General features: G+C 41.9%; 1 protein-coding gene across 1 annotated transcript in view; it reads right to left on the bottom strand.

Annotated features, from left to right (window-relative positions):
• Positions 1–936: 936 nt before the first annotated feature.
• The window catches only part of LOC139318737 (vomeronasal type-2 receptor 26-like), a 31,940-nt gene continuing 8,324 nt past the window's right edge, over positions 937–24,552 (bottom strand). Inside the window, exons 3-8 of the mRNA XM_070946316.1 lie at positions 17,434–18,231; positions 7,304–7,516; positions 6,607–6,733; positions 4,907–5,805; positions 1,219–1,429; positions 937–1,073 (exon numbers count right to left, since the gene is read on the bottom strand). Coding sequence (XP_070802417.1) covers positions 937–1,073; positions 1,219–1,429; positions 4,907–5,805; positions 6,607–6,733; positions 7,304–7,516; positions 17,434–18,231 — 2,385 coding nt within the window. The remainder of the gene's footprint in view (positions 1,074–1,218; positions 1,430–4,906; positions 5,806–6,606; positions 6,734–7,303; positions 7,517–17,433; positions 18,232–24,552) is intronic.

Here is a 24,552-nt window from a genome sequence, read left to right on the forward strand (position 1 = left end):
TCTTGGCCACTAATTAGGACATCGTCGAAATAAGGGACGACTCCTGGGAGGCCTTGTAGAAGGCGCTCCATGGTGCTCTGGAAGATCCTTGGGGCGATGCTAACCCCAAACTGTAGCCTAGTGCATTTAAAGGCACCTCTATGAGTTACTATGGTCTGCACTTCTGCTGTAGCGTCATCTACTGGCAGCTGCTGGTACGCCTGCGCAAGGTCTAATTTTGCGAATAGCTTGCCAGGCCCAAGGGAGTGTAATAGATGGTGGACGATCGGAACAGGGTAGGCGCTCTGCTGCAACGCCTTGTTGATCGTACATTTATAGTCAGTGCAAATTCTAATTGACCCGTCCGATTTAACTGGCGTGACTATTGGGGTTTTCCACTTAGCGTGATCTATGGGAACTAGCACCCCTTGCTTATTATCTTGTCGAGCTCTGCATCGATTTTGGGCTTTAACGCAAATGGAACCCGTCTTGCTTTTAGCCTGATTTGTGCTACGTTGGGGTCTAAATTAAAGGAGATAGGGGTCCCCACGTACTTGCCTAGAGTCTCCTCAAAAACGTCCCGAAACTCGTGAAGGATGGTTTCCTTGAGGGATGGCCCGCCGATGCTGTGGACACCCGTGAAGCCCATGCCGAGGGCTCGGAACCACGCCATGCCCAGGAGACTTGGTAGCGGCTTGCTTATGATGGTCAGGGGCAGCTCTTTCTGGAACTCGCCGTAGGTGACCCGGAATGTGCCCACGCCTTCCACAGGAACTCGGTTTCCTTGGTAGTCGAGGAGGCGAACTCTTTGTCGAGACAGCTGGGCTTTCTGGAACTTAGGCAGGAGTGCTTTGAGTGTTGTCCAGGATATGATAGACAGTGTAGACCCGGTGTCGATTTCCATTTCGCATGGTCTGCCTTTGATCTCTACTTTCATGTAGACTTTTTCATCGTCGGTCATGCTGGCTTGGCTGATTCTTGTGCTGTAGGTCTCCCGCTTTTGATTCTCGCGCCGTTTTCTCGCGCCATCATCTTTGTTTGGCTGTTTTGAACGTGCTGGTTCTGGTTGGTCGTGGTAGTCACGTGGCCTGCGACTACACGGAAATTGAGCTCTACAAACTCGTGCTAGGTGGCCTTTCCTGTCGCAACGCCTGCAAATGGCGTCTCTGTATTTACACTATTGTCTCTCGTGATCCCCGCCACAGCTAGAACAGTTCTTGTGGTGGCAGCTTTGCTCACTCTTTTTCTTTTCCGTGTGGAAGATGTCCTCATCTGACTCTTCCTCTGTGCTGGTCCACGCCTCCTCTCTGTGAACGGGGGCTGTTTTCAGGCCATCTTTGCTAGGTAGTGGCTGCTGTAGCGCTTCAGAAGCCTTCGTGGATGCTTCGTGTGCTCTGGCTTCGTCAAGCGCGCCGGCTAACGTTAGATCTGGCTTGGTCAGAAGGCGCCTCTGTAAACGAGTGTTCGTTACCCTGGCTGGAAGTTAGAGCTCTTTTTTGAATTGCTTCTTGTGGCCTCAATCCCACCTTCGTCGCCAATGTTGTAGCGTGGAAATAACGAGAGGCACAAGCAAGCTAGTGACAACAGCTCTTTAATTCAGAGTGAGACTTCAGCAAAGAAACACAGGCAACAGTCCTCTTTATATACTTTTCAGAGGCAACCATTAACCAATCAGAATTCACAGAACATTTGAATTTCCCGCACAAAATAGATACATACATACTAGAGGTGGATTCTCAACCTCCGATGGCAGAGGGTGCGAATCCTGCAGGAATAGCTACACAATGGGCGGGCGGGCCGGGTGTGAGCGGAATCTACTGGATCTCCGAATTGCTTCTGTCAGAAGGTGGGTTGCACGGAGAAGTCCACTCCGGAGAGTCGGCGGGACATCGCAGAGGCTCCTGGGCCTTGGAAACCTGGAGGGGGCTTCACTGAAGGAAGGGGCTGCTTCTGCCCCCCTATAATTCCATGGGGGGGGGAGAAGCAGAGGCAAAAAGCCTGGCTAGACAAGGCAAAAGAAAACAGCCGCAGCAGCAACAGCAGCTGTCAGACGGGGGGGGGGTTATTGGGAGGGGGGCTGGAGGGAAGGAGGATCCTTCTGGATTAGGAGGGATCCCTGCAGATCCTCTCCGCCTCTTCATGGTTTAGCTGACGGGTTTCCTGTCTTCCCTTCAGATTGGGGAGGGGGTGTCTGTCTGTGGCCCCCAAGTCTCTCCCCCCTCTGCCTCTCCCCCCTCCTCATCCAGACAGCAACTCTTCCTACTGCAGAATCTTCACCTTCAGTTAATGGAGGGGGGTAGGGAGGAGGAGGGGGGTGTCCTGGCCAGATGCTTCCAACCCCAGAGGAGGAATCGGCGGTTCTGAATTGGGGGGAAGAAGCCTTTTTCTTAGACTCTGGACTTTTCAGCTATTCCACTCCACTCCTTTCCTTTCCTTTCCTTTCCTTTCCTTTCCTTTCCTTTCCTTTCCTTTCCTTTCCTTTCCTTTCCTTTCCTTTCCTTTCCTTTCCTTTCCTTCCCTTCCCTTTCCTTCCCTTTCCTTCCCTTTCCTTTCCTTTCCTTTCCTTTCCTTCCCTTCCCTTTCCTTCCCTTTCCTTCCCTTCCCTTTCCTTTCCTTTCCTTTCCTTTCCTTTCCTTCCCTTCCCTTCCCTTCCCTTCCCTTCCCTTCCCTTCCCTTCCCTTCCCTTCCCTTTCCTTTCCTTTCCTTTCCTTTCCTTTTCTTCCCCCTTCTTTTCTTTTCCCCTTTATTCCACTCTTTTTCTCCTTCTCCTTTCTTTCCCTTTCCCTTTCCCATTCCTTTCCGACCTTTATTTTCTATTTTATGCCATGATCATCTTCATAAAATATAAAAAATAAAAAGGAACATTTTGTTTTCAGAGCTCTTCTTGTTCCACAGCTGGAAATGCACATTTTTTGGGGGGGAAGCTCATCACAAAACACAATTTTTGTGTAAAGTGTGATAGTTTGTTTTTGAGCTCTCTGTGACAGACTTTTTGTGTGAAGTCCAGCTGCTTTTGCATTATGTCTGAGTCAGTTGTGTAGCTTTTGTGTTTTTTTGTGTAAAGTCTGATAGTGGGTTTTCCTGGTCATATGACCACCAAGCCACGGCTACCCAGTCACATGACCACCTAGCCACACCCACCAAGCCACGCCCACAGAACCGGTAGGGAAAATTTTTGAATTTCACCCCTGCCTTCCACCTCCTCCTGGGGAGAGTCTCAGGCTCCCCTTTCTCTGGGAATCTTCTCCAGCCCTTCACAGACAAGACAAGCTTGGAAGAGGAGCAGAGAAAATGCTTTAGGTAGAAATTGTGGAGTTGAAAATTAAAGGGCCTGAAAACTGCTATTTTCTTTCTCTGGTTGAGGAAAGGAAAAAAACATACAGTTTAAATTTCTTTACACACTTTATTTTTTTATTTACTTTGTATTATTATTTTAGTGTAACATATGTACCAAAATTAAAACAATCCCAAACTGAAATCCCAGACAGCTGTCCTGCTGAATTCTTTCTGCAAAGGAGGTTTCATTTGGAAATCAAGAAAGAATTATATAAGATTTCCCTACCCAGCTGAGAGACAGTCAAACATGGCATATTTCACATCATTCCGGCATTCTCAATCTCAACCCTTCCAAGACTGAGTGGCTGTGGTTCCCGGCATCCCGATATAGTCAGCTGACTCCATCGCTGACTATCGGGGACGAGTCTTTGGCCCCCGTTGAGAGGGCGTGCAATCTGGGAGTCCTCCTGGATATGCAGCTGTCCTTGGAGGAACATCTGACAGCTGTTGCCAGGGGGACCTTTTGTCAGGTTCACCTGATTTGCCAGTTGCGCTCCTTTCTTGATCGGGATTCCGTGTGCACAGTCACTCATGCCCTCGTCACCTCTCGCCTGGACTACTGCAACGCTCCCTACATGGGGCTCCCCTTGAGGAGCACCCGGAGGCTCCAACTGGTCCAGAATGCGGCTGTGTGGGTAATTATGGGAGCTGCATGGCGCTCCCGCATAACACCTGCATAGCTCCTGCGCGAGCTGCACTGGCTCCCAGTGGTCTTCCGGGTGCGCTTCAAGGTGTTGGTTACCACCTTTAAAGCGCTCCATGACATAGGACCTAGTTATCTCCGAGACCGCCTTCTGCCACCGATGACCTCCCATCGACCCGTGCGCTCCCACAGAGAAGGCCTCCTCAGGGTGCCATCAGCCAAGCAATGCAGGCTGGTGACCCCCAGGGGGAGGGCCTTCTCTGTGGGGGCACCTACCCTCTGGAATCAGCTGCCCCCAGAGATAAGGAGAATCCAAGACCTCCGTGCCTTCCGCCGTTCCCTTAAAACTTTCCTTTTCCAACAAGCCGGGCTGGCCTAACAATGCCTTTTAAATGATTTTAAATTTGTATGTTTCTTAAATTTTTTGGCCAAATTGAGATATTTCCTTTTAATTTGTTCTTAATGTTTATATTATGTGTTTTTATCTGGCTGTACACCGCCCTGAGTTCCCAGGAAGAAGGGCGGTATATAAATTCGAAGTAAAATAAAAAAAAATAAAAAAAATTCTCACGGAGAGGATCATGCAACCAAGCTGGTGCTTGGTTCCCACAGCTTCCTCCTGGGCTCTTCTCCTACTCCTTCCCTCTCACAAACACGCTTTTAGCTGCTGTCAGTAGGAACAAGTGCCCACATTATTTTCTATAAGTGTCACATAAAGTAGCTGGCAAATTCCTCTGAATAACTTTCAAAGTTCTCTTTAGCAAGATTTATTGAAAGGGGAGGGAACAACAAGAATTCCAGTTATTCAAAAATTTCCATTGTGGAACATATAGAAATGATTTTCTTTGACTTCTGCATACTATATAAGAACTTAATATCTCCTTTCAAATAAAAGAAAATGTAATAATTCTTCCAATATTATATTTGTGTTATGTCTCATGCTTTTACATTTGTTCTGCCTGTGAGCTGCTCCTTTGTGTTGAGGTCTGGCCTCAGAAGGATAATGTAGCACTTGGGGATGAAGATGCAGACCAGCAGACCAGCACTGGAGGCCAGGATGGAGAAGACCTGCACAGCCACCATGGATTTCCCTTTGGTGCTCAGGTAGGTGGGCACAAAAGTCACCCAGACACTGCAGAAGACCAGCATGCTGAAGGTGATCAGCTTGGCTTCGTTGAAGGCCCCAGGCAGGTTCCTGGCCAGGAAAGCCACCGTGAAGCAGATGGCAGCCAGGAAGCCCATGTAGCTGAGGGTGACGTAGAACATGACAACGGCCCCTTCGTTGCATTGCAGGATGATCTCTCCAGGCTGGGAGTGGAGGTCAGAGTCAGGGAAGGGAGGAGAAACTCCCAGCCAGGTGGAGCAGATGACAATTTGGACTGCAGAACAAGAGAAGATGATGGAGTTGGCCAAGCTCTTCCCCAACCATCTCTTCACTCGGTTGCCTGGTTTTGTGGCCAGGAAGGCCAGCACCACCGTGATGGTTTTGGCCAAGAGAGAAGAAACAGCAACCGAGAAGATGAGGCTGAAAACCGTTTGTCGGAGAAGGCAGGTGGCTTTCCTTGGTTGACCAATGAAGAGAAGGGGAGACAAGAAGCAAAGCAGGAGGGAGACCAGGAGGATGTAGGAGAGGTTCCGATTGTTGGCTTTGACAAGGGGAGTTTCTCCATATTTAATGAAGATGATTAAAACAAGGCCTGAGTTTAGGATCAAGAGTAGAGCAAAAGAGACCAGGATGATGCCCAGATGTTCTTCATAAGAGAGGAAGGTTATGACTTTGGGTATACATTGGACTCTGTCCACATTTGGATGTTTATCATCTGGACACTTGGTGCACATTTGTGTATCTGAGAAAGCCAAAAAATAATATTTCTTTAATATTCTATCCTTCTATCTTTCAACAAAGATCTTAAACTAATAGCAAGATCACTTTGCAAGATGTGTTCCTTAACAATTTCACCAAAACAATATGTATTTTCAAACAAATGTAGAGCGAAGTCTATGAAACTGGAGGAAGTCCTAGGATGTTAATAATTTCCTGGTTAATGTGCAGAATCTTCATAGGAACCTACATTATTAGAGGTTAATAATGAATCAGCTAATCTTTCTAAGCAAACATCCTGAGACCTGACCCATGGCACTTCTTAATATATTGACTCAGAGGGTTCCTATCCTGGGATATCTAATTGGCTGTCAGAATATTCGTGTAATGAGGTTCCCCCATAATGGTCCACACTACCTCCCTGTGGACCAGCAACTCGGAGATCCTTAAGGGGAGGCCCATGTAGAAGGTATCATAGTATTCCTTCCAGGTGATGGACCTAAGACAGTTCCTCAAGTTTCAAAGAACTCGGATGGTTCCAGAGAGGTAAATGTGGCAGCAAACATCCACACTAAAGAGAAATTTTCACTTTAAACATGAAATCTGAATAGATAGGTTTGGGGCAGCAACTATCTCTCAGCTCCCATCTCTTCCCAACACCTCCTTCAAAGTCTTTTTGATTTACTTCCTTTTAGGTAAGAAATTGTGCAGGTTAAAAATAAAAAATGAGGTGAGCTTCAATCTGTCTTTTAACTTCCACTTTCATGAAAAGGTTCTGGATGGATCCAATTCCACAAAGACTCCCATTTTCCTCAGTGTGACCCACCTTCCTGAGTGGAGAAGGTCCCCTCCGGACAAGGAACGCAGTCATAGCAGCAAACTGGCTCTCCTTCTCGAGCCCTCTTGACAAACCCAGGATGGCAACTTTCCACACATTTGGACTGAGGCAGGGACTGAGCAGAAAAACAAGGAATGACAAAGAAAAGAAGTTAGGACTCAAATGGAGGGAGAAATGGATGGAGATAAGTAGCCTCTGGTCTTCACTGAGGTAAATATGAAACCTCTGACTACTTCTAAACAGATGCAGGAGGTATAACAACTGGCAGATTCTTCCTTTAGTTCCTCCCTTTTGCTTTCAGAATTTAACATTACAATAAAGTACTTTTCCATTTAATAAAGTCTAGAGGGATAGAATTGAAAAAGACTTAAGTATGATGATATATTCATATTACAACTGAGAATAAAGTTTACCGTAAAAGATTTAGGAAACTTCTTTCCATTAGATTTTTTAATATGAAATTAAACTGTGATGAAGAAAAAAAGCTCAGACCAGTAAAATCTTGAAAGGCTTCCATAAAACATGGCAAAGCCACTCCACTTAGGTCCCGTCTCTTGAAGAACTTCCATTAGATGACACCACCTGTCATGGAAGGCCAACCACCCTGGAGACTCCAGGCTTTGCCCACTTGAAATGGGACCTCAGGCTTTGGAAAACAGAGAAAAGACACCAAAATTTCTCCCACCTTATTGAGCAACTTTAGCTGTGAAAGAACATCTTGGTCGATAGAAAGTTTCTGTCTTTCAAAATACGCCAGAGTCTCTCTCCTGACATCCTCCTTGGGGAGAACCAAGAAGATTTTGATGCCCAGATCTGCCGTTATCTCTCCATTTTGGTCCACGTACATTTTTCTTTGAGAAATATTGAAAAACTCGTTCTTCTCCAGAAAGGGATGAAACTAGAATGGGAACATCCAAGAATTTGAAAAGTTGAAAACTTTGTTTCTTATCCCACATTGAATCTTTCTTCCACAATTGTCTAATCTCCAAATATGGTTAAATAGGATACAAATACTGCTATTATTTTCAGAAGTGAACGAAAAAGTTTGAGAAAAATTTGTCCATCATATACTGACAAAATACAGAGAAAATATAATCGACACAATTGGTCAATTATAGGGAACATTCTAGAGCAGATGACAAATAAAATGAAGAGAGGGGGAAAAAGGTTTATTCATAAACTCTTGGAAAACAAGAGGTTGATTCCCAGAAAGCATGGGTTGATCAAGAAGAAAATCAAAGAAGAAAAATCAAAAAATCAAAAAAAAAAATCAAGAAGAAAGTTGCCAGGCTAATCTTCTCCCTGGTCATCCTGATGGAAAACACCTCCAGATGGAGAGTGGCTGGCTCTGGAGAATTTGATCGCTGAAGAGGGAGCCGGGTTTAGAGAGGGGAGAGGCACTACCAATCAGTGCTTAGTTCTTCATCAACTGATTGAAAAATACATATCAAATAGACCTGCATCATTCTACGCCTGCTTTATAGATCTCAAGGCAGCCTTTGATACGGCTACCAGGACTAAGCTATGGGAGAAGCTGGAAGCTGCCTCAATTGACCACAGGCTTCTTCATCTCTTACTGCCCTACATACTAAAACATCCCTCAAGGTGAGGTGTGATATGCAGGGGTCCCTCTCGAAGTCAGTTAAAACTCAAAAGGGGGTTAAACGGGGGCATTTTGCCCCCCCTGCTTTTCAACTTTTACATAACTGGCATGGTAAAATGGCTAAACAAACCATATCATCCCCCCCAAAAAATAGGTGACAGAAGCATCGCCCTCCTGCTCTATGCAGATGCCCCTGTGATCCTCTCCAGGACACCAGAAGGCCTTAAAAGAGCCTTGCGAGCCCTTCTCCAGCACTGTAATTACAATCAACTGGGCATAAATGATGAGAAAACAACGATCAAAAAGGCCAAAACTTGATTCATGGTATCTAAATGGCCACAAAATAGAGCAGGGAAGCCCCTTCAAATCCCTGGGGGTGGCCATTCAGGCCAAGGGTTCAAGAAACATGCAGCTGCCCTGGGCCAAAGATCAGCCAGCACCATTCTTCATTGTTTCCGCAGAAAGGGAGGCCACTATGTCCCTGCTGCTCTTAAGCTTTTTGTGCCCAAGTCGCCAGCACAGCTCCTTTATGGGACGTTGCTCGGACCATCAGCTTCATGTTTTACATCATTAGAAGCAGTTCAATCCAAATTCACCAGATCAATTCTCCAAGTGCCACGTTGTGTCTCAAATGTACTTCTGCGCCTGGAGACAGGATTGACAGAAGCCGAAGGAAGAATCCGTATAGCTGTTGTGGCCCACCAGTGGCCAGTGGAGCTGGCAGCAGATTCGGACAGTGAGGAGGTTGGGGAGGGAGATGGGCCAGTCCTGGAGTCTGGGGGAGGCTCTGATGAGGGCTCTGTGGTAGTGCGCACACATTTGCGAACCGGTAGGGAAGGTAAGTGAATTTCACCCCTGGATTCTCCCCTCTTCTCTGATCCTTCCCTAGGCAGCCTCTCTCCCCCTCATCCCAAAAGTCATTCTCACACATCATTCCACTTCCTAAATAGATGATGGGAACTCTGGTGATAGCACTGGATTTCAGTAACGGACTCACAAACAATTGTGTGATGTGATTAGAAAACTGAGAGGTGGATGGTATGATAACTAAGTGGATAAAAATTGTCTTCAAAGTGATACTCAAATAATTTTTAATCTTTTTAAATTTTTCCTACGACACCTGAAGGTTATGTTTGTTTACTTGATTGATTAGTCCATGGGCCAAATCAAAGTGCAGAGTTCCAAACACAAATTATTACTAAAATCCGATAAAAACATTTTAAAATGGAATTTGAATAAAATACAATTTAAAATGAGATTGGAATAGAATACAATAATATATGGATACATAAAATATGATAAAATTATATTTTAGTATCACCACTTCAGTCTACCCCAATCAGCCCCACAAATGCCGATCTCAACCGAGCCATTTTGCTCAAGTACTGAGCTGCATTAAATGTTGTTTCCAATTCTGGCTGCAGATAAGGTGAGTCGTTTTGATATGGGATTCCCAATGGGTCCTTCCTTTGGTCTATGGACCAAGGTACCTGCCTCTCTCCCTCTTATGCAGGCAGCAATCAAATAGGATGTGAACCAGGTCTTCTGCCTCTGCCACTCTGCAAATGCAGAGACGTCCATTATAAGGTCTAGAGTGGAATCTCCCATATCTGACCATTGTGTCCAGCTGTTTGAATCTCCCTCGCGTAAATCTCTCCCTAAGATGTTTTGGCAGTTGTAACTTTAAACAATTGTCTAGTTGAAAAGTAGGTTTGTATTTGCTCAGCCATTTCAACTTACCCACCTTACTAAGAATAGCCTTGTCATTTTGTGCTTCTACATCCTTAATTCTTTGGGCAGCTGTTTTTTTGAATTGTTCTCCTGTTACGCAAGAGACAGGAAGGCCACAGCTACTTCCAAGATTAATCAGTTTAGTGACCCAAGAGGTTTGTGATTGTGAGTTTATCTGCTCTAGTAAGCATAACTTGGGGAGTCTATCAGGATGTTAGGCAGGATGTTTGGAGATGGCTGGAGAGGCCATGGACCCTGAAGACTCAACGTGGACAGAACGGATGACTGAAGAAATGGATTCTTTCAAGAAGATTGAGGGAGATTGGGGAATGGATTTGTCATATTTAACTGGAAAACAAATCTTAAAAGTCATTGAGTTTCAATTTACAGAAGGTCCTGTGACTTTGGGGAATGAAAAGCAGTTGCTGGGAAAGATCCTAATTCAGTGGTTCTCAACCTTCCTAAGGCTGCGACCCTTTAATACAGTTCCTCACGTTGTTGTGACCCCCAACCAGGGGTGGGTTCTAATATTTTTTAACACCGGTTCTGTGGACGTGGCTTATTTTGTGGGTGTGGCTTGGAGGTCATGTGACTGGGTGGGCATGGCTAGCTGGTCATGGGACCGGGTGGCCATGGCTATGTGTATAGGGACTACTCAGAGGGCTGAAAAAAGTCATTTCTGACAGGTCCTCGGACTTTTGACTGGTCCTCACACTTATGACCATCCTCACATTTATGCCCGTGCAGCATTCTTATTTTTTTTCCCATCTATTTATTTATAAGAATTTTTTCTACATTAAAGCAAATGTATTAAAAATTTCCATTTCAATGTATCAATAACTTGAGGAAAAAGCAGTCAACAAGCTTGCATCACCTAATGGTTGATCCTATTTTTGTTTTATTGGAAAAGTTTTCAATTACAAATTTTTCCCCCTTTTTCCCCCCTCCTCCCTAACCCCCCCTCACCACCCCAACCCCCCTCCCCCCTGTGACTTCTTCAAAATAAAAACCTAATACATAACAGATTATATAATATTTTACCCTTACTCCCTCCTCCAAATACTGACCCTTACTTCTAGTAATATTATTAATATTATTACTTCCCCCTCTTACCATACACTTCAAATTAACATTCCATTATAACACTATGTAATAACTTCTAATTTAACACAGTAACATTATTATAACTCCCAATTTATCGATAATCTGCCCTTTTTTCTCCTCCCCCATACTTATGTCTATATATTAATATAACATTTCAAAACAACCATCCACTTTAAAACTATATAATAAATCCTACTTTAACATTTAATCTTTTGTGTATATTAATATGACATTTCAAAGCAGCCTGCCCCATGAATTCTAGTTTTACATTTGTTCTACTCTATCCATTTCCTCCACTCCCATAAATATATCTCTTAAGCATCCCTTTTCTTAATCTATACAATCAATACACTAGCCTGTCTCCACCCACTTTCCTACAAAATTACCATACATAACAATTCTTAATATCTTTGTTCTTCTGCCCGTCCTACTAAAAAAAATATTCCCTTATATAAACAAAATCAATGACTTTAAATTTATAATCCATATAATATCTTCTTTGATATCTTTCCACTGGATTGCTGACTCCATCATCCGGATTAGGGTAACATAACATCCCAGTTGCAACAGAATTGTCAGGTATGCTTCCTTCAGTATCCAGGAAAGAAAACCCCAAACTCAAGCATTTTGAAGAATTTGGTACTTTTACTGAATATGAAAAGATTAACAACCCAGGAAAAGCTGGAAGTGAGCAAAACGCGCGAAATGCATCTACTAAGCTTCTTCCCCCCCTCGTGTTTATAATTTCTCAACCAATCTAAAGGTCTTCCAAAGGTCAGGTGGCAACACGTCTGGCAGCGTCATCCATCAGGAATGTCGAGACAGTTGGTCAGCCATCCCCTTCTGAAATCCAGTTTCGATTCCCACGAAGTCCCCTCCTACAAAGACAAACCCCCTCCTGCTCTCTTCCCCCCCTTTGCTCCATACCTAACCCCTCCCCGTTTCTTATGGCAGCTAAAGCAGAAAAGCTGAGGCTGACAAGAATATTCAAAATCCTCAGTTATCATCTGCCCCCATCAATAATGAATATCTTCATATATATATATAAAAAAGAAAACAACCACCCGAGTGACTTTATAATTGTAATCCATATAATATCTGTAATAGTGGCTTTCTTCAGGATTATTATTTCCCATTCTCATAATGGGGTAACAACCAGATCTTCTGCATGCCCCAGCATAACTCTCTTGCCTTATAGCTTAGCATAGATATAATACGTTGATCAATAAAAAGAAAACCAAAAATAGATAATTCCAATCCAACAATTCAAGGCCCTTTTCACATCCCAAAATTACGGCATTGCAGAGGTCTGTCACTCTCCTCAGGATGATATTAACCACATAACTGGCTTCGCTATTGCTTAATTTAAAAAAATTATTTTTGTGAGACCTATTTCTTTTTTTCCTTTCTTTTTGTGGGTTTGATCTCCATCCTGATTTCCTTTCTGCAAGTTGTGTATCAACTGATCGGTTTTCATTCTGGTTTATAACTTGATCTTGTTGGTTTTGTTTTTGTGACTCATATTTCTTTTCTATAAGTTGTATATCAATTAGTTGATTTCCATGGTTATCTGTAACTTGGCGAGTCGTCACGTTAGAATCCGATGCCACTTCTCTCTTATTTATAAATAATCCAGCTGAGGTATCTGGAGAATCCAAAGGCAATTCATCTGCAAGGGCCTCTGTAACTCGATATTTTTCCTTTATTTCTAACTCCTTCTGCTTGTCTTGTGTTGTGCATAAAGATGTTAAGTTCATTTTTAAAATTTTTTGATAAAATTCTTCCGCTCTTTCAACAGTATTTAATTGATATCTTTCTCCTTGATATCTCAATATTATACCAACTGGAACATTCCATCTGAATAAGATATTTCTTTTTTTAAGCTCAGCCACCAAGAAACCATATTTCTTTCTTTCCAATAATATCTTAGGCGGGAGCTCTTTATAAATCCAAATCTTTCTTCCAAAGAGTTGCAAAGTAGACTTAAAAGATTTCTGCACAATATTATTTCTTATATCTTTATCTGTAAAATAAATCACCACATCTCTAGGCAATTGCCTTTGCTTTGCAATCCAGGAGTTTATTCTATAAACTCTATCGATCCTACAAAATACCTCCTCAGGTTGAACCTTTAAAATCCCAGCCAGAACTTCAGAAGATATTTTCCTTAAATCCTCTATGTTATTTTCCTGTAATCCTCTCAGTCTGATCGCATATTCAGTAAAATTATATTGCATCATTAAAACTTCCTTTTCAATACGTTGCTGTATATTTTCTACATTGCAATCCATTTCAGGTTTTTCTTCTAAGCTATTGTCTTGAATTTTTATCAAATCATTTTCAATTTTTTCTATTTTATTTTCCAAATTGTCCTCAATTTCCTCCACTTTAGACTCTAATAGATTAGTATTTGTATCCAGCCTGATCATAAATTCTGAGAAACCATTAGCCATTTTTATAATCTTTTGATACAAAATATCAAACTTTGATTGCACCAATTCTTTAGTTTAAATTTCTCAAAGCTCTGATTCATAATCTCATCCCTTCTTACAATCTCCTCCAGAAGAAATTCAATTATATTAAAATCAGTTTTCTGAGACTGTAAGTTAAGAACTTGTTCATATAGTTTGTGGATGGGGGAATTCCCCCCCCCTGCTTGTTTGTCCAGCTTTGTAAGCCTAAACGCCATATTTCCACACAGGCAAACTTTTTTAGAAAAAACAAAAAACAAAAAACCAAGCCTCTTTCCAAACAAGATCAGTATCAAATCAAATCTCCAGGAAGGAGAAAACACAAAAGTGGAGCTTTTTCTTCAAATGTAGCCAGGAGCATTTATTCCGCTACTTTGTGGCTTAATAAGAAACGGAAGGACTTTCCCTTTTCAGCTTCCCTGCTCCAGTTTCGGCAGTCGCCATTTTAAAAGATCTTTTTTACTTTATTGAATATCCTTTGCGAAATAAGTATTAATACTTGCAATTTAGGGTCACAGGTCCAGATCCAGATCTCATCTTCTTTGGTTAATCTGTTAGTTATCTTGAAAAGCTTGTTTTCGTAGCCTTGCTCTGCAAAAAAGCAGAGGTCTCCCAACGCCCAGAGCAAACGGCGAGTGCCATAGGGAGCCGCATCCGCTCGCCCCCAAGAGTAAAAAAAAAAACCTCTGGGGACTACGCGGAGAGCTCTACCTACACTCACCTGCTCTTTCTCACATTTCCTCCTGGAAATGGAGTTTTTCGAGCCGCCTTTCCATTGTAAAGGCAGCTCTTTACAGGCGAAGGGGCTGGCGGTCCCGAGGGACCATCTGGCGGCTACGAAGAGCAAACCGGAAGCCCCCCGTGCAGCATTCTTAACAACCATGTCACTCATTTCACAACTGCTTCTCTTCAACATGGTGATAAGATAGGGCAAAAAATGTAAAATGTGAGGACAGTCGTAAATTCGAGGACTGGTCAAAAGTGCAAGGACCAGTCAAAAATAACTTTTTCAGCCCTCTGAGTAGTCCCGGTGCACAAAAGGACTACCCAGAGGGCTGAAAAAAGTGATTTCTGACAGGTCCTCGCACTTTTGACCGGTCTTCGCAGTTATGACTGGTCATCATTTATGCCCATTGTACCATTCTTAACAACCGTGTCACCCATTTCACAACTGCTTCTCTTCACCATGGTGACAAGATAGGGCAAAAACGTAAATTGTGAGGACAGTCGTAAGTTCGAGGACTGGTCAAAAGTGCGAGGACCAGTCAAAAATAACTTTTTCAGCCCTCTGAGTAGTCCATATGCATAAAAGGATACAGCAATAGAGAGGGATGAAGGAAGGGAAGGGAAATTAGAGTAGGAGTGAGGGTAAGAGAGGGAGGAAGAGAGGAGGAGAAGAAGAAAGAGGAAGTAGGAAGAAGAAGAAGAGGGGGGGAAGAGAAAGTAAGAAGGAAAGAAAAGAGAGAGGTGGTAGGTTTGAGGAGAAAGATTGCTGTACAATAAAAAAAGATGAAATGGAAGAAAGGCAACCCCAAACAAATATAAAGATATTAAGATAAAAAATGAATTGTTAAACTTTAAAGAATAAAAGAGAACAAATAGCAATAAATAGCAATAATTAGAAACACACATACAAACATACAATGTATTTTCTTTGAACAGAGTATTTGGTCGGTTCACAAATTTAAACAGTTGTAGGAGGTTAGCAGCCACCCCTTTCCTAGAAGAATGAAATATTTTGGGAAATATTAAAAAGGCAGAATATTATATTTCCCTACCTGGATGAGAAATGGAGAAGCATATTTTACAGACAAAGCAGCTCCCACCTTCCTGCCCCCCACCCTTTGTTAATGGGCCAGAGGCAGAAAGTCAATCCTTTGTCAAAGGACATTTGCAACACAATAGCAACAGAAACTAACACAATGGGCCCCATCTAGCAACCGAAACTCACCACACTTGACCTGGGAAGCATGTGATCTGGGAAGCACATGTGACCATCAGCCAGCAAGGCTAGCTAAGACCCCCACCCCCTGGGAGTCTGACAACCAATCAGGATACTCTTTCGGGGCTCCAAGAAATGAAAAGCCAGAGAGAGCATAAAAACCCCAGGATTTACTGTATCTGCCCCTTTTCTGTTCAGGAACTCAAGCCATGTGATCCTGTCCACCATTAAACCATCTTTCCAAGCAGTCTCCATGTTTCCAGTGTCTTTTTCCCCACTTGGAGCAGAACCCAGAAGGATATTTCTTCCAACACAGTGTTTACTCATTTCAATTAAATTTACAATTTCTATATTTCCTTTTTACCATATTTATTCCTCATCTATTTGTTTAAAAAAACAATATTACCCTTCATCCTCATCTCTAATCTTAATCAAATTCAATTTTTCCCTTCTATTCTATATTATACCCCTTCGCATTGGCATCTATTTTTATATCCATCCTCACATTGGTTAATTATGTAACAAATGTAATACAGTTGTTTAATACAAATTCAACATTTTAATATAAATCAATTAGTTATATAACTATCTTTTTTGTATATTAATCAATATGAACATGAATATTCCAATTATTTCCATGCAATCCAATTTCTTACAAATCAATTAATTATATTTACCAATAATAATAAACCAAATAATTTCCCCCATATATTCCTCCAAACCACAACTTAACCATTTCTGCTTTCAACACAATATACAATTAATAGTATCTCAATTATTACAATTCCCTAGTTAAATAGAGCTTTTTTTTCTTTTGTGTTTTAAAATCTTGAACCTCCTCTTTTGCCCTAAATTTCCATTGTTTGCAGTTTTGCACCTACATTTTTTGGTGAGGAAAAAGAAAAAGAAATCTCTCTGCCTCATTTTGTCACGTTGCAGCAAAGACCCTGCTTCCTTACTTTCAATTTCGCTTTTTCAGCATAGCTAGGGGGAAAAAAATTTGCTCCAGGAACTAACCTCTGCAGCTAGCTCTTTGAAGTCCCGCGGCAAGAATTTAAAGTTTTTTTCCCTCTAACCATCAGCTGGGACTCCGGAGGCAGCAATAGATTGGGAGTGGGCAGGGTAAGTGAACGGCCGCTGATCCAACAGAGGCAGAGGGTGAGGGTGAGTGAAGGCATGGGGGGGGGCGAGAGAGGGCTTTGGCGACCCCTGTGAAATGGCCGTTCGACCCCCAAAGGGGTCGCGACCCCCAGGTTGAGAACCGCTGGGCTAGATGGTCTCAGGATCTCCTCCAAATTTATGAAGGTTGTCATGCCACAACATGTATCTATTGTGCTGTTGTTGCTCTAGCCCCACCTAGTGGCCGGGGGCAGATAAGCTTAACTGTGTGGTCTGAAGCCAGACTCCCTTTTCTCTCAGCCTTTGGAGGAGACGGAAGCAGCAGGTTTGACCGAGACAGACGGTCATTCGGAGGCCTCCGTTCCTCACACGGAGCATCCCTGGAGAGGTTCCAGCTGCTTCTTTGTTGGCTGTTAGTTAATGCTGCCTATCTCCTATTTATATTTATATTTTCTCTCTTTGCATCTCCTCAGTTTCTCCGTTCTCCCTTTTCTCCCAATGAAACACCCAGATCCACCCCAGGCTCCCTTTCACTGGAGGAGAAGAGGGGGGTTTAGCTGCCTGTTGAGCTGCACACAGACCCACCTGCAGTGGAGACGAAACAAACGGGAAATTCCAACATCCTAATCACAAACCCACAAATACAGGAATTCATTTCAAAAAAGAACACAGCATTTTCAAATTAGCAGAGTTTAATATCAAAATGCCATGGTATCTACTCTTTGGAACCATTATTCCCTGAGTAATTGAATTGGACAGATCTGTTGAGATGGTTCCCCTCCTTCTCCTCTGGATTCGTCCTCCAAAGGATCTAAGATTGATGGATCCTTATCGGGACCCCATACCTGCCATGGCTGCAGCCTTGAAGACCCCAAAGTCTTTTCTCCCTCCTTCCTTCCCCTCCTCCATCTGGAGGAATAAGCGGCATTCAAGGCCTGGGCCAGAGTCTTCATTATACTGTAATAACCATAGTAATTTGGGGCCCGGATCCTGTTCCATTTCCATTGGGTCTCCAGTGGAGCTTTCTGGGTGCATCTTCTGCGGCCTTTGACAGAAAAGATGTTCTTTGAAAGAGAACAGCGGAAATAAGGATCTTGTAACTTTCTTTCCAGAAATAAATAGGGTTCAAAGGCAGAATCTTTTGGCTTTTTTTTTTTTTGCAGATAACCAAAGTTCAAAATACTATGGATGTATTTGAGAAGTCTACGCTTGTTTATTTCATACCCTGCAAAATTTGTGAGGATCCAGACTTTCCCTTCAATGGGTCCTGGCAGATGCATAAATGTTAAATGGAAAGGGAGAATTCTCTCCCAAATAGAATCATATTCTATGAAGTGAACAAAGACATTGACTTGTCTCCACTTAGAGAGGGCCTCCCTGAGGGATGCTGTATATCCAGTTGTTGAGAACAGTTGTGATAGAACCACACAAATTCCATTCCTGACAAGCATAGGAGGAAAAATCCTCATGAAGTTCTCTCCGTTCTCTGTGCCTGAAGCAAAGAGGCCAATCAGGGTCCATCTGAAATGGAGGAGCAGTTGGACAATTGCTGGGTACTGGATCCCTTCTTTGGGATGCATCCGGTGGAAAAAGGGGAATTTCCTTTTATCCCTCAGAGCCTCTGAAACAGTTTTAAGACTGATCTGAAAAAGCAATGAAGAATGCTGTGTTACATTTGGGGTCAGATCAAGTCCAAAATATTAGATTTTAATAAACCCAACCTGGTTCTCATATATGTGTTAGAATAGTTTGTTAAACAGACATTGTTTAAAATATTAAAGACAGAATATTAGCAAGATTGTATCATAATAATGGAAAATAATAAGCAAATTAAAAAACAATAAAATTGTAAATCATATTACTGTATCACCCCTACAATTGATCACAATTAGATTAACACGTGCAAATGCCAACTGGAGTATTCTATTCCAATAAAGGGCTTATTATAATTTTCGAGGATTGCTGCATCTTTTTTTGCTTCTATATCCCAGATTCTTTTTTTTTATTGAAAAGTTTTACAAAAAACAAAAATTTTCTTCTCCTCATATTCCCCCCACCCTTTCCCTCCCCTCATCCCCCCTCCCCCCCAGACTTCCCAGAGCAAAATACAAGGTGTTTCATTTAACAATCATAAACTAGATTAACCTACTTATCCTCAGACTACTAACTCCCCCCCTGTAACCTTAACTCCACTATAGATAACTAAATACCTCTAATACTTAACGTTCAATCATAAGATATATGATATTTTCTTGTCTGATACTTATTTTGAATATAGTCAATCCATCTTCTCCATTCCGAAATATATCTTTCTTGTGTATAGTCCTTCAAGTACACTGAGATTTTCGCCATTTCTGCTAGGTTCGTTACTTTCAGTATCCACTCTTCAATAGTAGGCAAAGAGTCCTTCTTCCAGTATTGCGCTATCAACAGCCTAGCTGCTGATATTAGATTCAAAATCAATTTAGTCTCTAATACTGTACAGTCCGTAGTTATACCCAATAGGAACAATTTAGGAGTAAATTTCAACCTTCTTTTCAAAATATTCTGCATCACCCACCAAATTTTTATCCAAAATGCCTTGATTTTCTTACAGGTCCACCATATATGATAATAAGTTGCATCATCACATTCACATCTCCAACATTTAGCTTGCAAATTAGAGTACATACATGATAATTTTTTAGGATCTAAGTGCGATCTAGAAAACATTTTATAAAAATTCTCTCTCAAATTTTGTGCTTGTGTAAATTTAACATTTCTGACCCAAATCTTTTCCCACGTTTCCATCATCACTGGTTCCTGAAAGTTTTGTGCCCATTTTATCATACAATCCTTATCAATTCCGTTTCTGAATCTATTTCCAATAATGCATTATACAACCTTTTAATATGCATCTGGCTTTGATTTCTAATCTGTTTCACCAGATTTTCCTCATTTTGCATGACATCAATTTTTTGATCTTCCCTCCATCTAGCTTGAAGCTGACCATATTGAAACCAAGTATAGATTATCCCTTCTTCTTTTAATTCATCTAAAGATTTCAATTGCATCTTACCCCCTTCCAAAAAAAGAAGCTCTTTATAAGTAATCACCTCTGTTTTTTGCTCTATACTTATATTTTCTATTGCATGTCTGGGATTTGCCCATATGGGTATCTTATAGTTCATCTTATATTGGTACTTTTTCCAAACCCTCAACAATGCATTTCTGAGTATATGACCCTTAAACACTTTATCCACTTTTTTTTCATACAACAAATAAGCATGCCATCCATATAACAAATCATAACCTTCTATGTTTAACATTCTTTCTTCAGTTAAGTTAAACCAATCACTAATTTGTAATAAAGCAGCTGCTTCATAATACAATCTTAAATTAGGCATTTTAAGATCTCCTTTCTCACGTATATCCTGTATAATTTTCAATTTCACTCTTGGTTTCTTCCCACCCCAGATAAAAGTATTAACCCCTTTCTGCCATTCAATCAAATTTCCATCTTTCTTAAGCACTGGTATCAAAAATAAAAACCTAGGTAGTACATTCATTTTTATTGCTGCTATCCTTCCCAGTAATTATAGTTGTAATTTTTTCCAATTTTCCATTTCTTTCTGTACTTTTTGCCAAAGAATTTCATAATTCTTTTTAAACAATTTTGTGTTTGAGGCTGCAATATATACTCCTAGATACTTAACCTTTTTAACTACTTCAAACCCCGTTATTCTCCCTAAGTCTTCTCTTTGAGTTATGGACATATTTTTAGTTATCATCTTTGTCTTGTGAAGATTTACTTTAAATCCAGATACTTTACCATATTGAGCTACTATGTCCAACATATAGGGAGACGCTTCTATAGGTTGAGATAAAGTAACAACCAGGTCATCTGCAAACGCTCTTAGTCTATAATCCTGCTGTCTAATTACAATTCCTTTTATTTTATCAGAGTCACGTAACTTATTCAACAAAACTTCTAAAGTTAAAATAAACAACAATGGCGACAAGGGACAACCCTACCTCATACCTTTCTCAATTTTAAACACATCTGTTAAACCTCCATTAATTATTATTTGTGCTGTTTGTTCCTGATATATTGCTCTAATTGAATGTATAAAATACTCCCTAAAATGCATTTTTTCTATTATCTTAAGCAGGAATTGCCAATTCAATCGATCAAATGCTTTCTCTGCATCCAAAAATATGAACGCTGCAGGGACCTGGTTATTTTTTTCCAAGTATTCCAATAGGTTTATAATTTGTCTAACATTATATTTCATCTGCCTCCCTTTTATGAAGCCTGATTGGTCATTGTGAATTGCTTGTTGCATAACTGGCATTAATCTATTCACTAATATCTTAGCAAAAATTTTATAATCCGTGTTCAAAAGTGAAATTGGCCTAAAATTTTCAGGTTACTCTTCGGCCTAGCACCCCCCCCACACACACACACTGCTTCTGTTTTTTGAACTTCTTGAGATAAATCTTGAGATTGTTGCCTTTTTGATTGTTGTTCTTGAAGTTTATAAGTTGATCGGGTCAGTTGTTGTACTTTCGGCTCTCCCTTCTTAGGTGGTTCCAAAATTGGGGATAAACCCCCAAGATCCAAATCTTCTTCCACGATAATTCCTCCAGCTGCAACTTCAGCATAGGTTTGTATCTGTTTTCCATCTTTTTCTTGCTGTAACATCTCTGTTTTTTTCCTCCCCCCCCCCCGGTGAGGGTGGGTATCCAGCCTTTAGTACATTTACATAGAAATCTTTTGCCTTCCAGACTGTGTTTAACCGGTATCTTTCTCCATTATAAGTCACTATTAGACCAATTGGAACGTCCCATCTGTATGCCACTTGTTGATTTCTCAGCTCATTTACCAAAAAACCAAACTCTTTTCTGCTTCTCAACATCTTTGGAGGAATCTCTTTCAAAACCACCACCTCCTGCCCAGCCACCTGAACTTTATTCTTGTAGGAAGCTTGTAAGATATCATTTCTAATCCTCCTCGTTGTAAAATAAATCACCACATCTCTTGGCAGCTGTCTTTGTTTTGCCAACCAGGAATTTACCCTGTAAATTTTATCAATTTGGCTTGCCACATCTTCTGGTCTTTCTTTAATTATCTCTGCAATAGCATCAGCACAAATATCTTTTAGATTTTCTTTACTATTTTCTTTCAGGCCTCTCAATCTCAAAGCAAACTCCACGGACCTGTATTGTAACATTATCAGTTCATCGTCCACTTTCTCTGTTCTGGTCATAACATCTCCCATTTTGCTTTCCAAATTTAAATTGGCTTGGTTAATTTCTTCAACTTTCCCATCAAGCTGGATAACAAGGTTTGACAATCCTGATACAGCATAAACAATATCATCTCTTATTTTATCGTGTTCCTCTGCAACCGCTTCCTTGATCGAACTTATATCCTCCTCAATTTTCTTAAATTTCCCTTCCACAAGTAGTGTTAAATTATTAATTGCTGTGGCTTGGTTATTCATAGCTTCTCTTATTGCTGTTGCTTGATTATTCATGGCTTCTTTCATAAATTCTTTAAAATCATTAAGTGCTGCATCTTGACTCTGAGTCTGGCTCTGTGAATCAGCCGGAAGTTGTGCTTTCTGTGTCACCACTGACACAACTGGAGAACCTCTCCCTCCTTTAACAACTCCTAGTTTCACTTGTCTAGAAGCCATTCCCCCCCCCCTTTTAAGGAGATCTTTAAAAGCCACAAAGTCTTTGAAGATGTTTGTAATTTATAATCTCTAATTTGCCAGGCAAAATAGTTTTTTTTTTCTTTCCTCCACAAACTCTCAGTTCCCAGCAGTTAATAAGCAGCTAATCCACTCTCCCAGAGCAAGGTTCTCAAGCACTTTCGTTTCTGGCTTTCACTTTCAAAACCATAACAAAGATGCCATCTTCAGCCTCCAGCTCAATAAGATTCAAATTGAAACAAAGTAACTTCGGAGTTAAGCTCTGTACTTTTAAAGCTTGTTCTCCTGTTTTCCGCTCTGCCTGCACTTGTAATCAGTCAAACTCACTTTTAAAAGCAGGATTGGATCACGACTTCTCGCTCTGCTTTCACAGAGTCGTCCTGGCTCCGGAGCTTCTTGGCGGGCTGGCAGGGGAGCTTTCACCCTCCAAGCCTCTGGAAATGTTCCAGAGGGCTTTTGGGGGGCTCTACTCTCGCCCACCGGCTCTCCTCTCCTTCTTTTCCCGAAGGAGAGTTTTTCAGCTGCCAGACAGCCGGTTTGCACTGTCAAGGCGGCTTTTACGGAGACACATGGCTGGCGGTCTTAAAAGACCGTCCACGGAGCCTGCGGTGCCAACCGGAAGTCATCGCAGATTCTTTATGTAGAAAATTGTTTAACTTCTTTCTCCAGTTATACAAGAAACAGGCAGACCTCAAAGCCTAATAAGATTTGTCAGTTGCATAATCCAAATTCGGTCTTTCATTGAAGTTTTGTCTGTTCCAAGAGCCACAATTTTCAGAGTCTGCCAGTTTCCATAGATTACATTTTATGCCAATGTCCATTTTCTGAATTTAGACAAAGCAGAAATTGTGGAAATTCCCAAATCAGCTCTGAGGGCAGCAGCTGGAGTTCTTTTACCCACCCCAAGATCCTCCTCAGAGGCTGAGATTGGGTTGGTTCTGCTAGTGGTTTTTCTCTGAAGCCCCAAACATCAGATTGATGTAAGAACATGGGGGAAAACTGGGCCTCAGATACTTTAATAACTGGGGCTGAGGAAGCTGGAGAGCTGTGAGGTTTTCCTTTAAGCACCACTTTCACTCCTGCCCTTTCTCTAACTGAGCTCCTTGGATGATGAGGGAGCCAAGACTCAGGCTCAGAGAAAACAACCCCAGGTAAGGAAAGGTGTTACTTGCTCTAATGGCTGACCATCTATGGCTATGATGTCATTTCACAAAGACCATAACTTTTGAACTTGCTTTATAAATTATCAGATAATTATTAAGACAAAACAATCCTAGTCTATACAATCCAATATGTAAGTATGATAATATCACATTATCTGTATAAATCAGTGTATTCCAATAGGAATTTAGCAGGCTAAACATGTGTACCTTTAACAGAATTTATACCAAAATAAAAGGGTTGGAAGGGACCTTGGAGGTCTTCTAGTCCAACCCCCTGTTCAAGCAGTACGTAAACCAGGCATAATAGCAGTAACTGTGAGAGGGATCCTGGAGTCTTCGTGGACAACCAATTAAATATGAGTCAAGAGTGTTATGTCCTTATAAGGACATCCGCCCTGATTGGCTGCCAGCCATCGGGCGGGAGATTTGAATCCCTGTCTAGGGGCGGTGCGTCTGCCGAGAGCGAATATAAGGAGAGCCAGCAGTCTTCTTTTACTTGTTACTTTGTAAATAAAGCTGTTACATGTATCGAGCTGGTCACGTCTTCTGTTCCTGCGCCTGATCTAACACTGGCGACGAAGGACTAGAGAAGAGAACCTGAGAAAGACTCACGGCACGATCGCCACCGAGCTGAAGTCACTACAACACAGCGACTGACAGAATGGCAACTCCGCAAGCCCCGATGACCGCGCTGAATCCATTCGACCCATCCCGAGAGAAGTGGAGGTCGTACATGGTCCGATTCCGGCAGTTCCTGCGAGGTAATGGCTACCAGAACCTCAACGATGAGCGGAAAAGAGCCCTCTTCCTGGCTCACTGCGGATCGGACGTCCTGGAGATGGCGATCGACCTCGTGGCGCCCAGGGACATTGAGGAGATGTCCTGGAACGACCTGCAAGAAGTCCTACAGGAGCACTACACACCCACAGGCACACCAATCGCAAACAGATTCACCTTCCAGCAAAGGAACCAGCGGGAAGGTGAATCCATCAAAGAATTCGTGGCAGCGCTCCGCCAAATCGCTGCCAACTGTGAATTTGATAACGTAGACAACGCTATCCGAGACCGCGTTGTGTTTGGGATGCAAGATGTGGGTCTGCAG

Source organism: Pituophis catenifer, unplaced genomic scaffold, assembly GCF_029215685.1.
Source record: "Pituophis catenifer annectens isolate HBS135680 unplaced genomic scaffold, rPitCat1.0.hap2 SCAF_6, whole genome shotgun sequence".
In the NCBI taxonomy this organism is placed as follows: Eukaryota; Metazoa; Chordata; class Lepidosauria; order Squamata; family Colubridae; genus Pituophis; species Pituophis catenifer.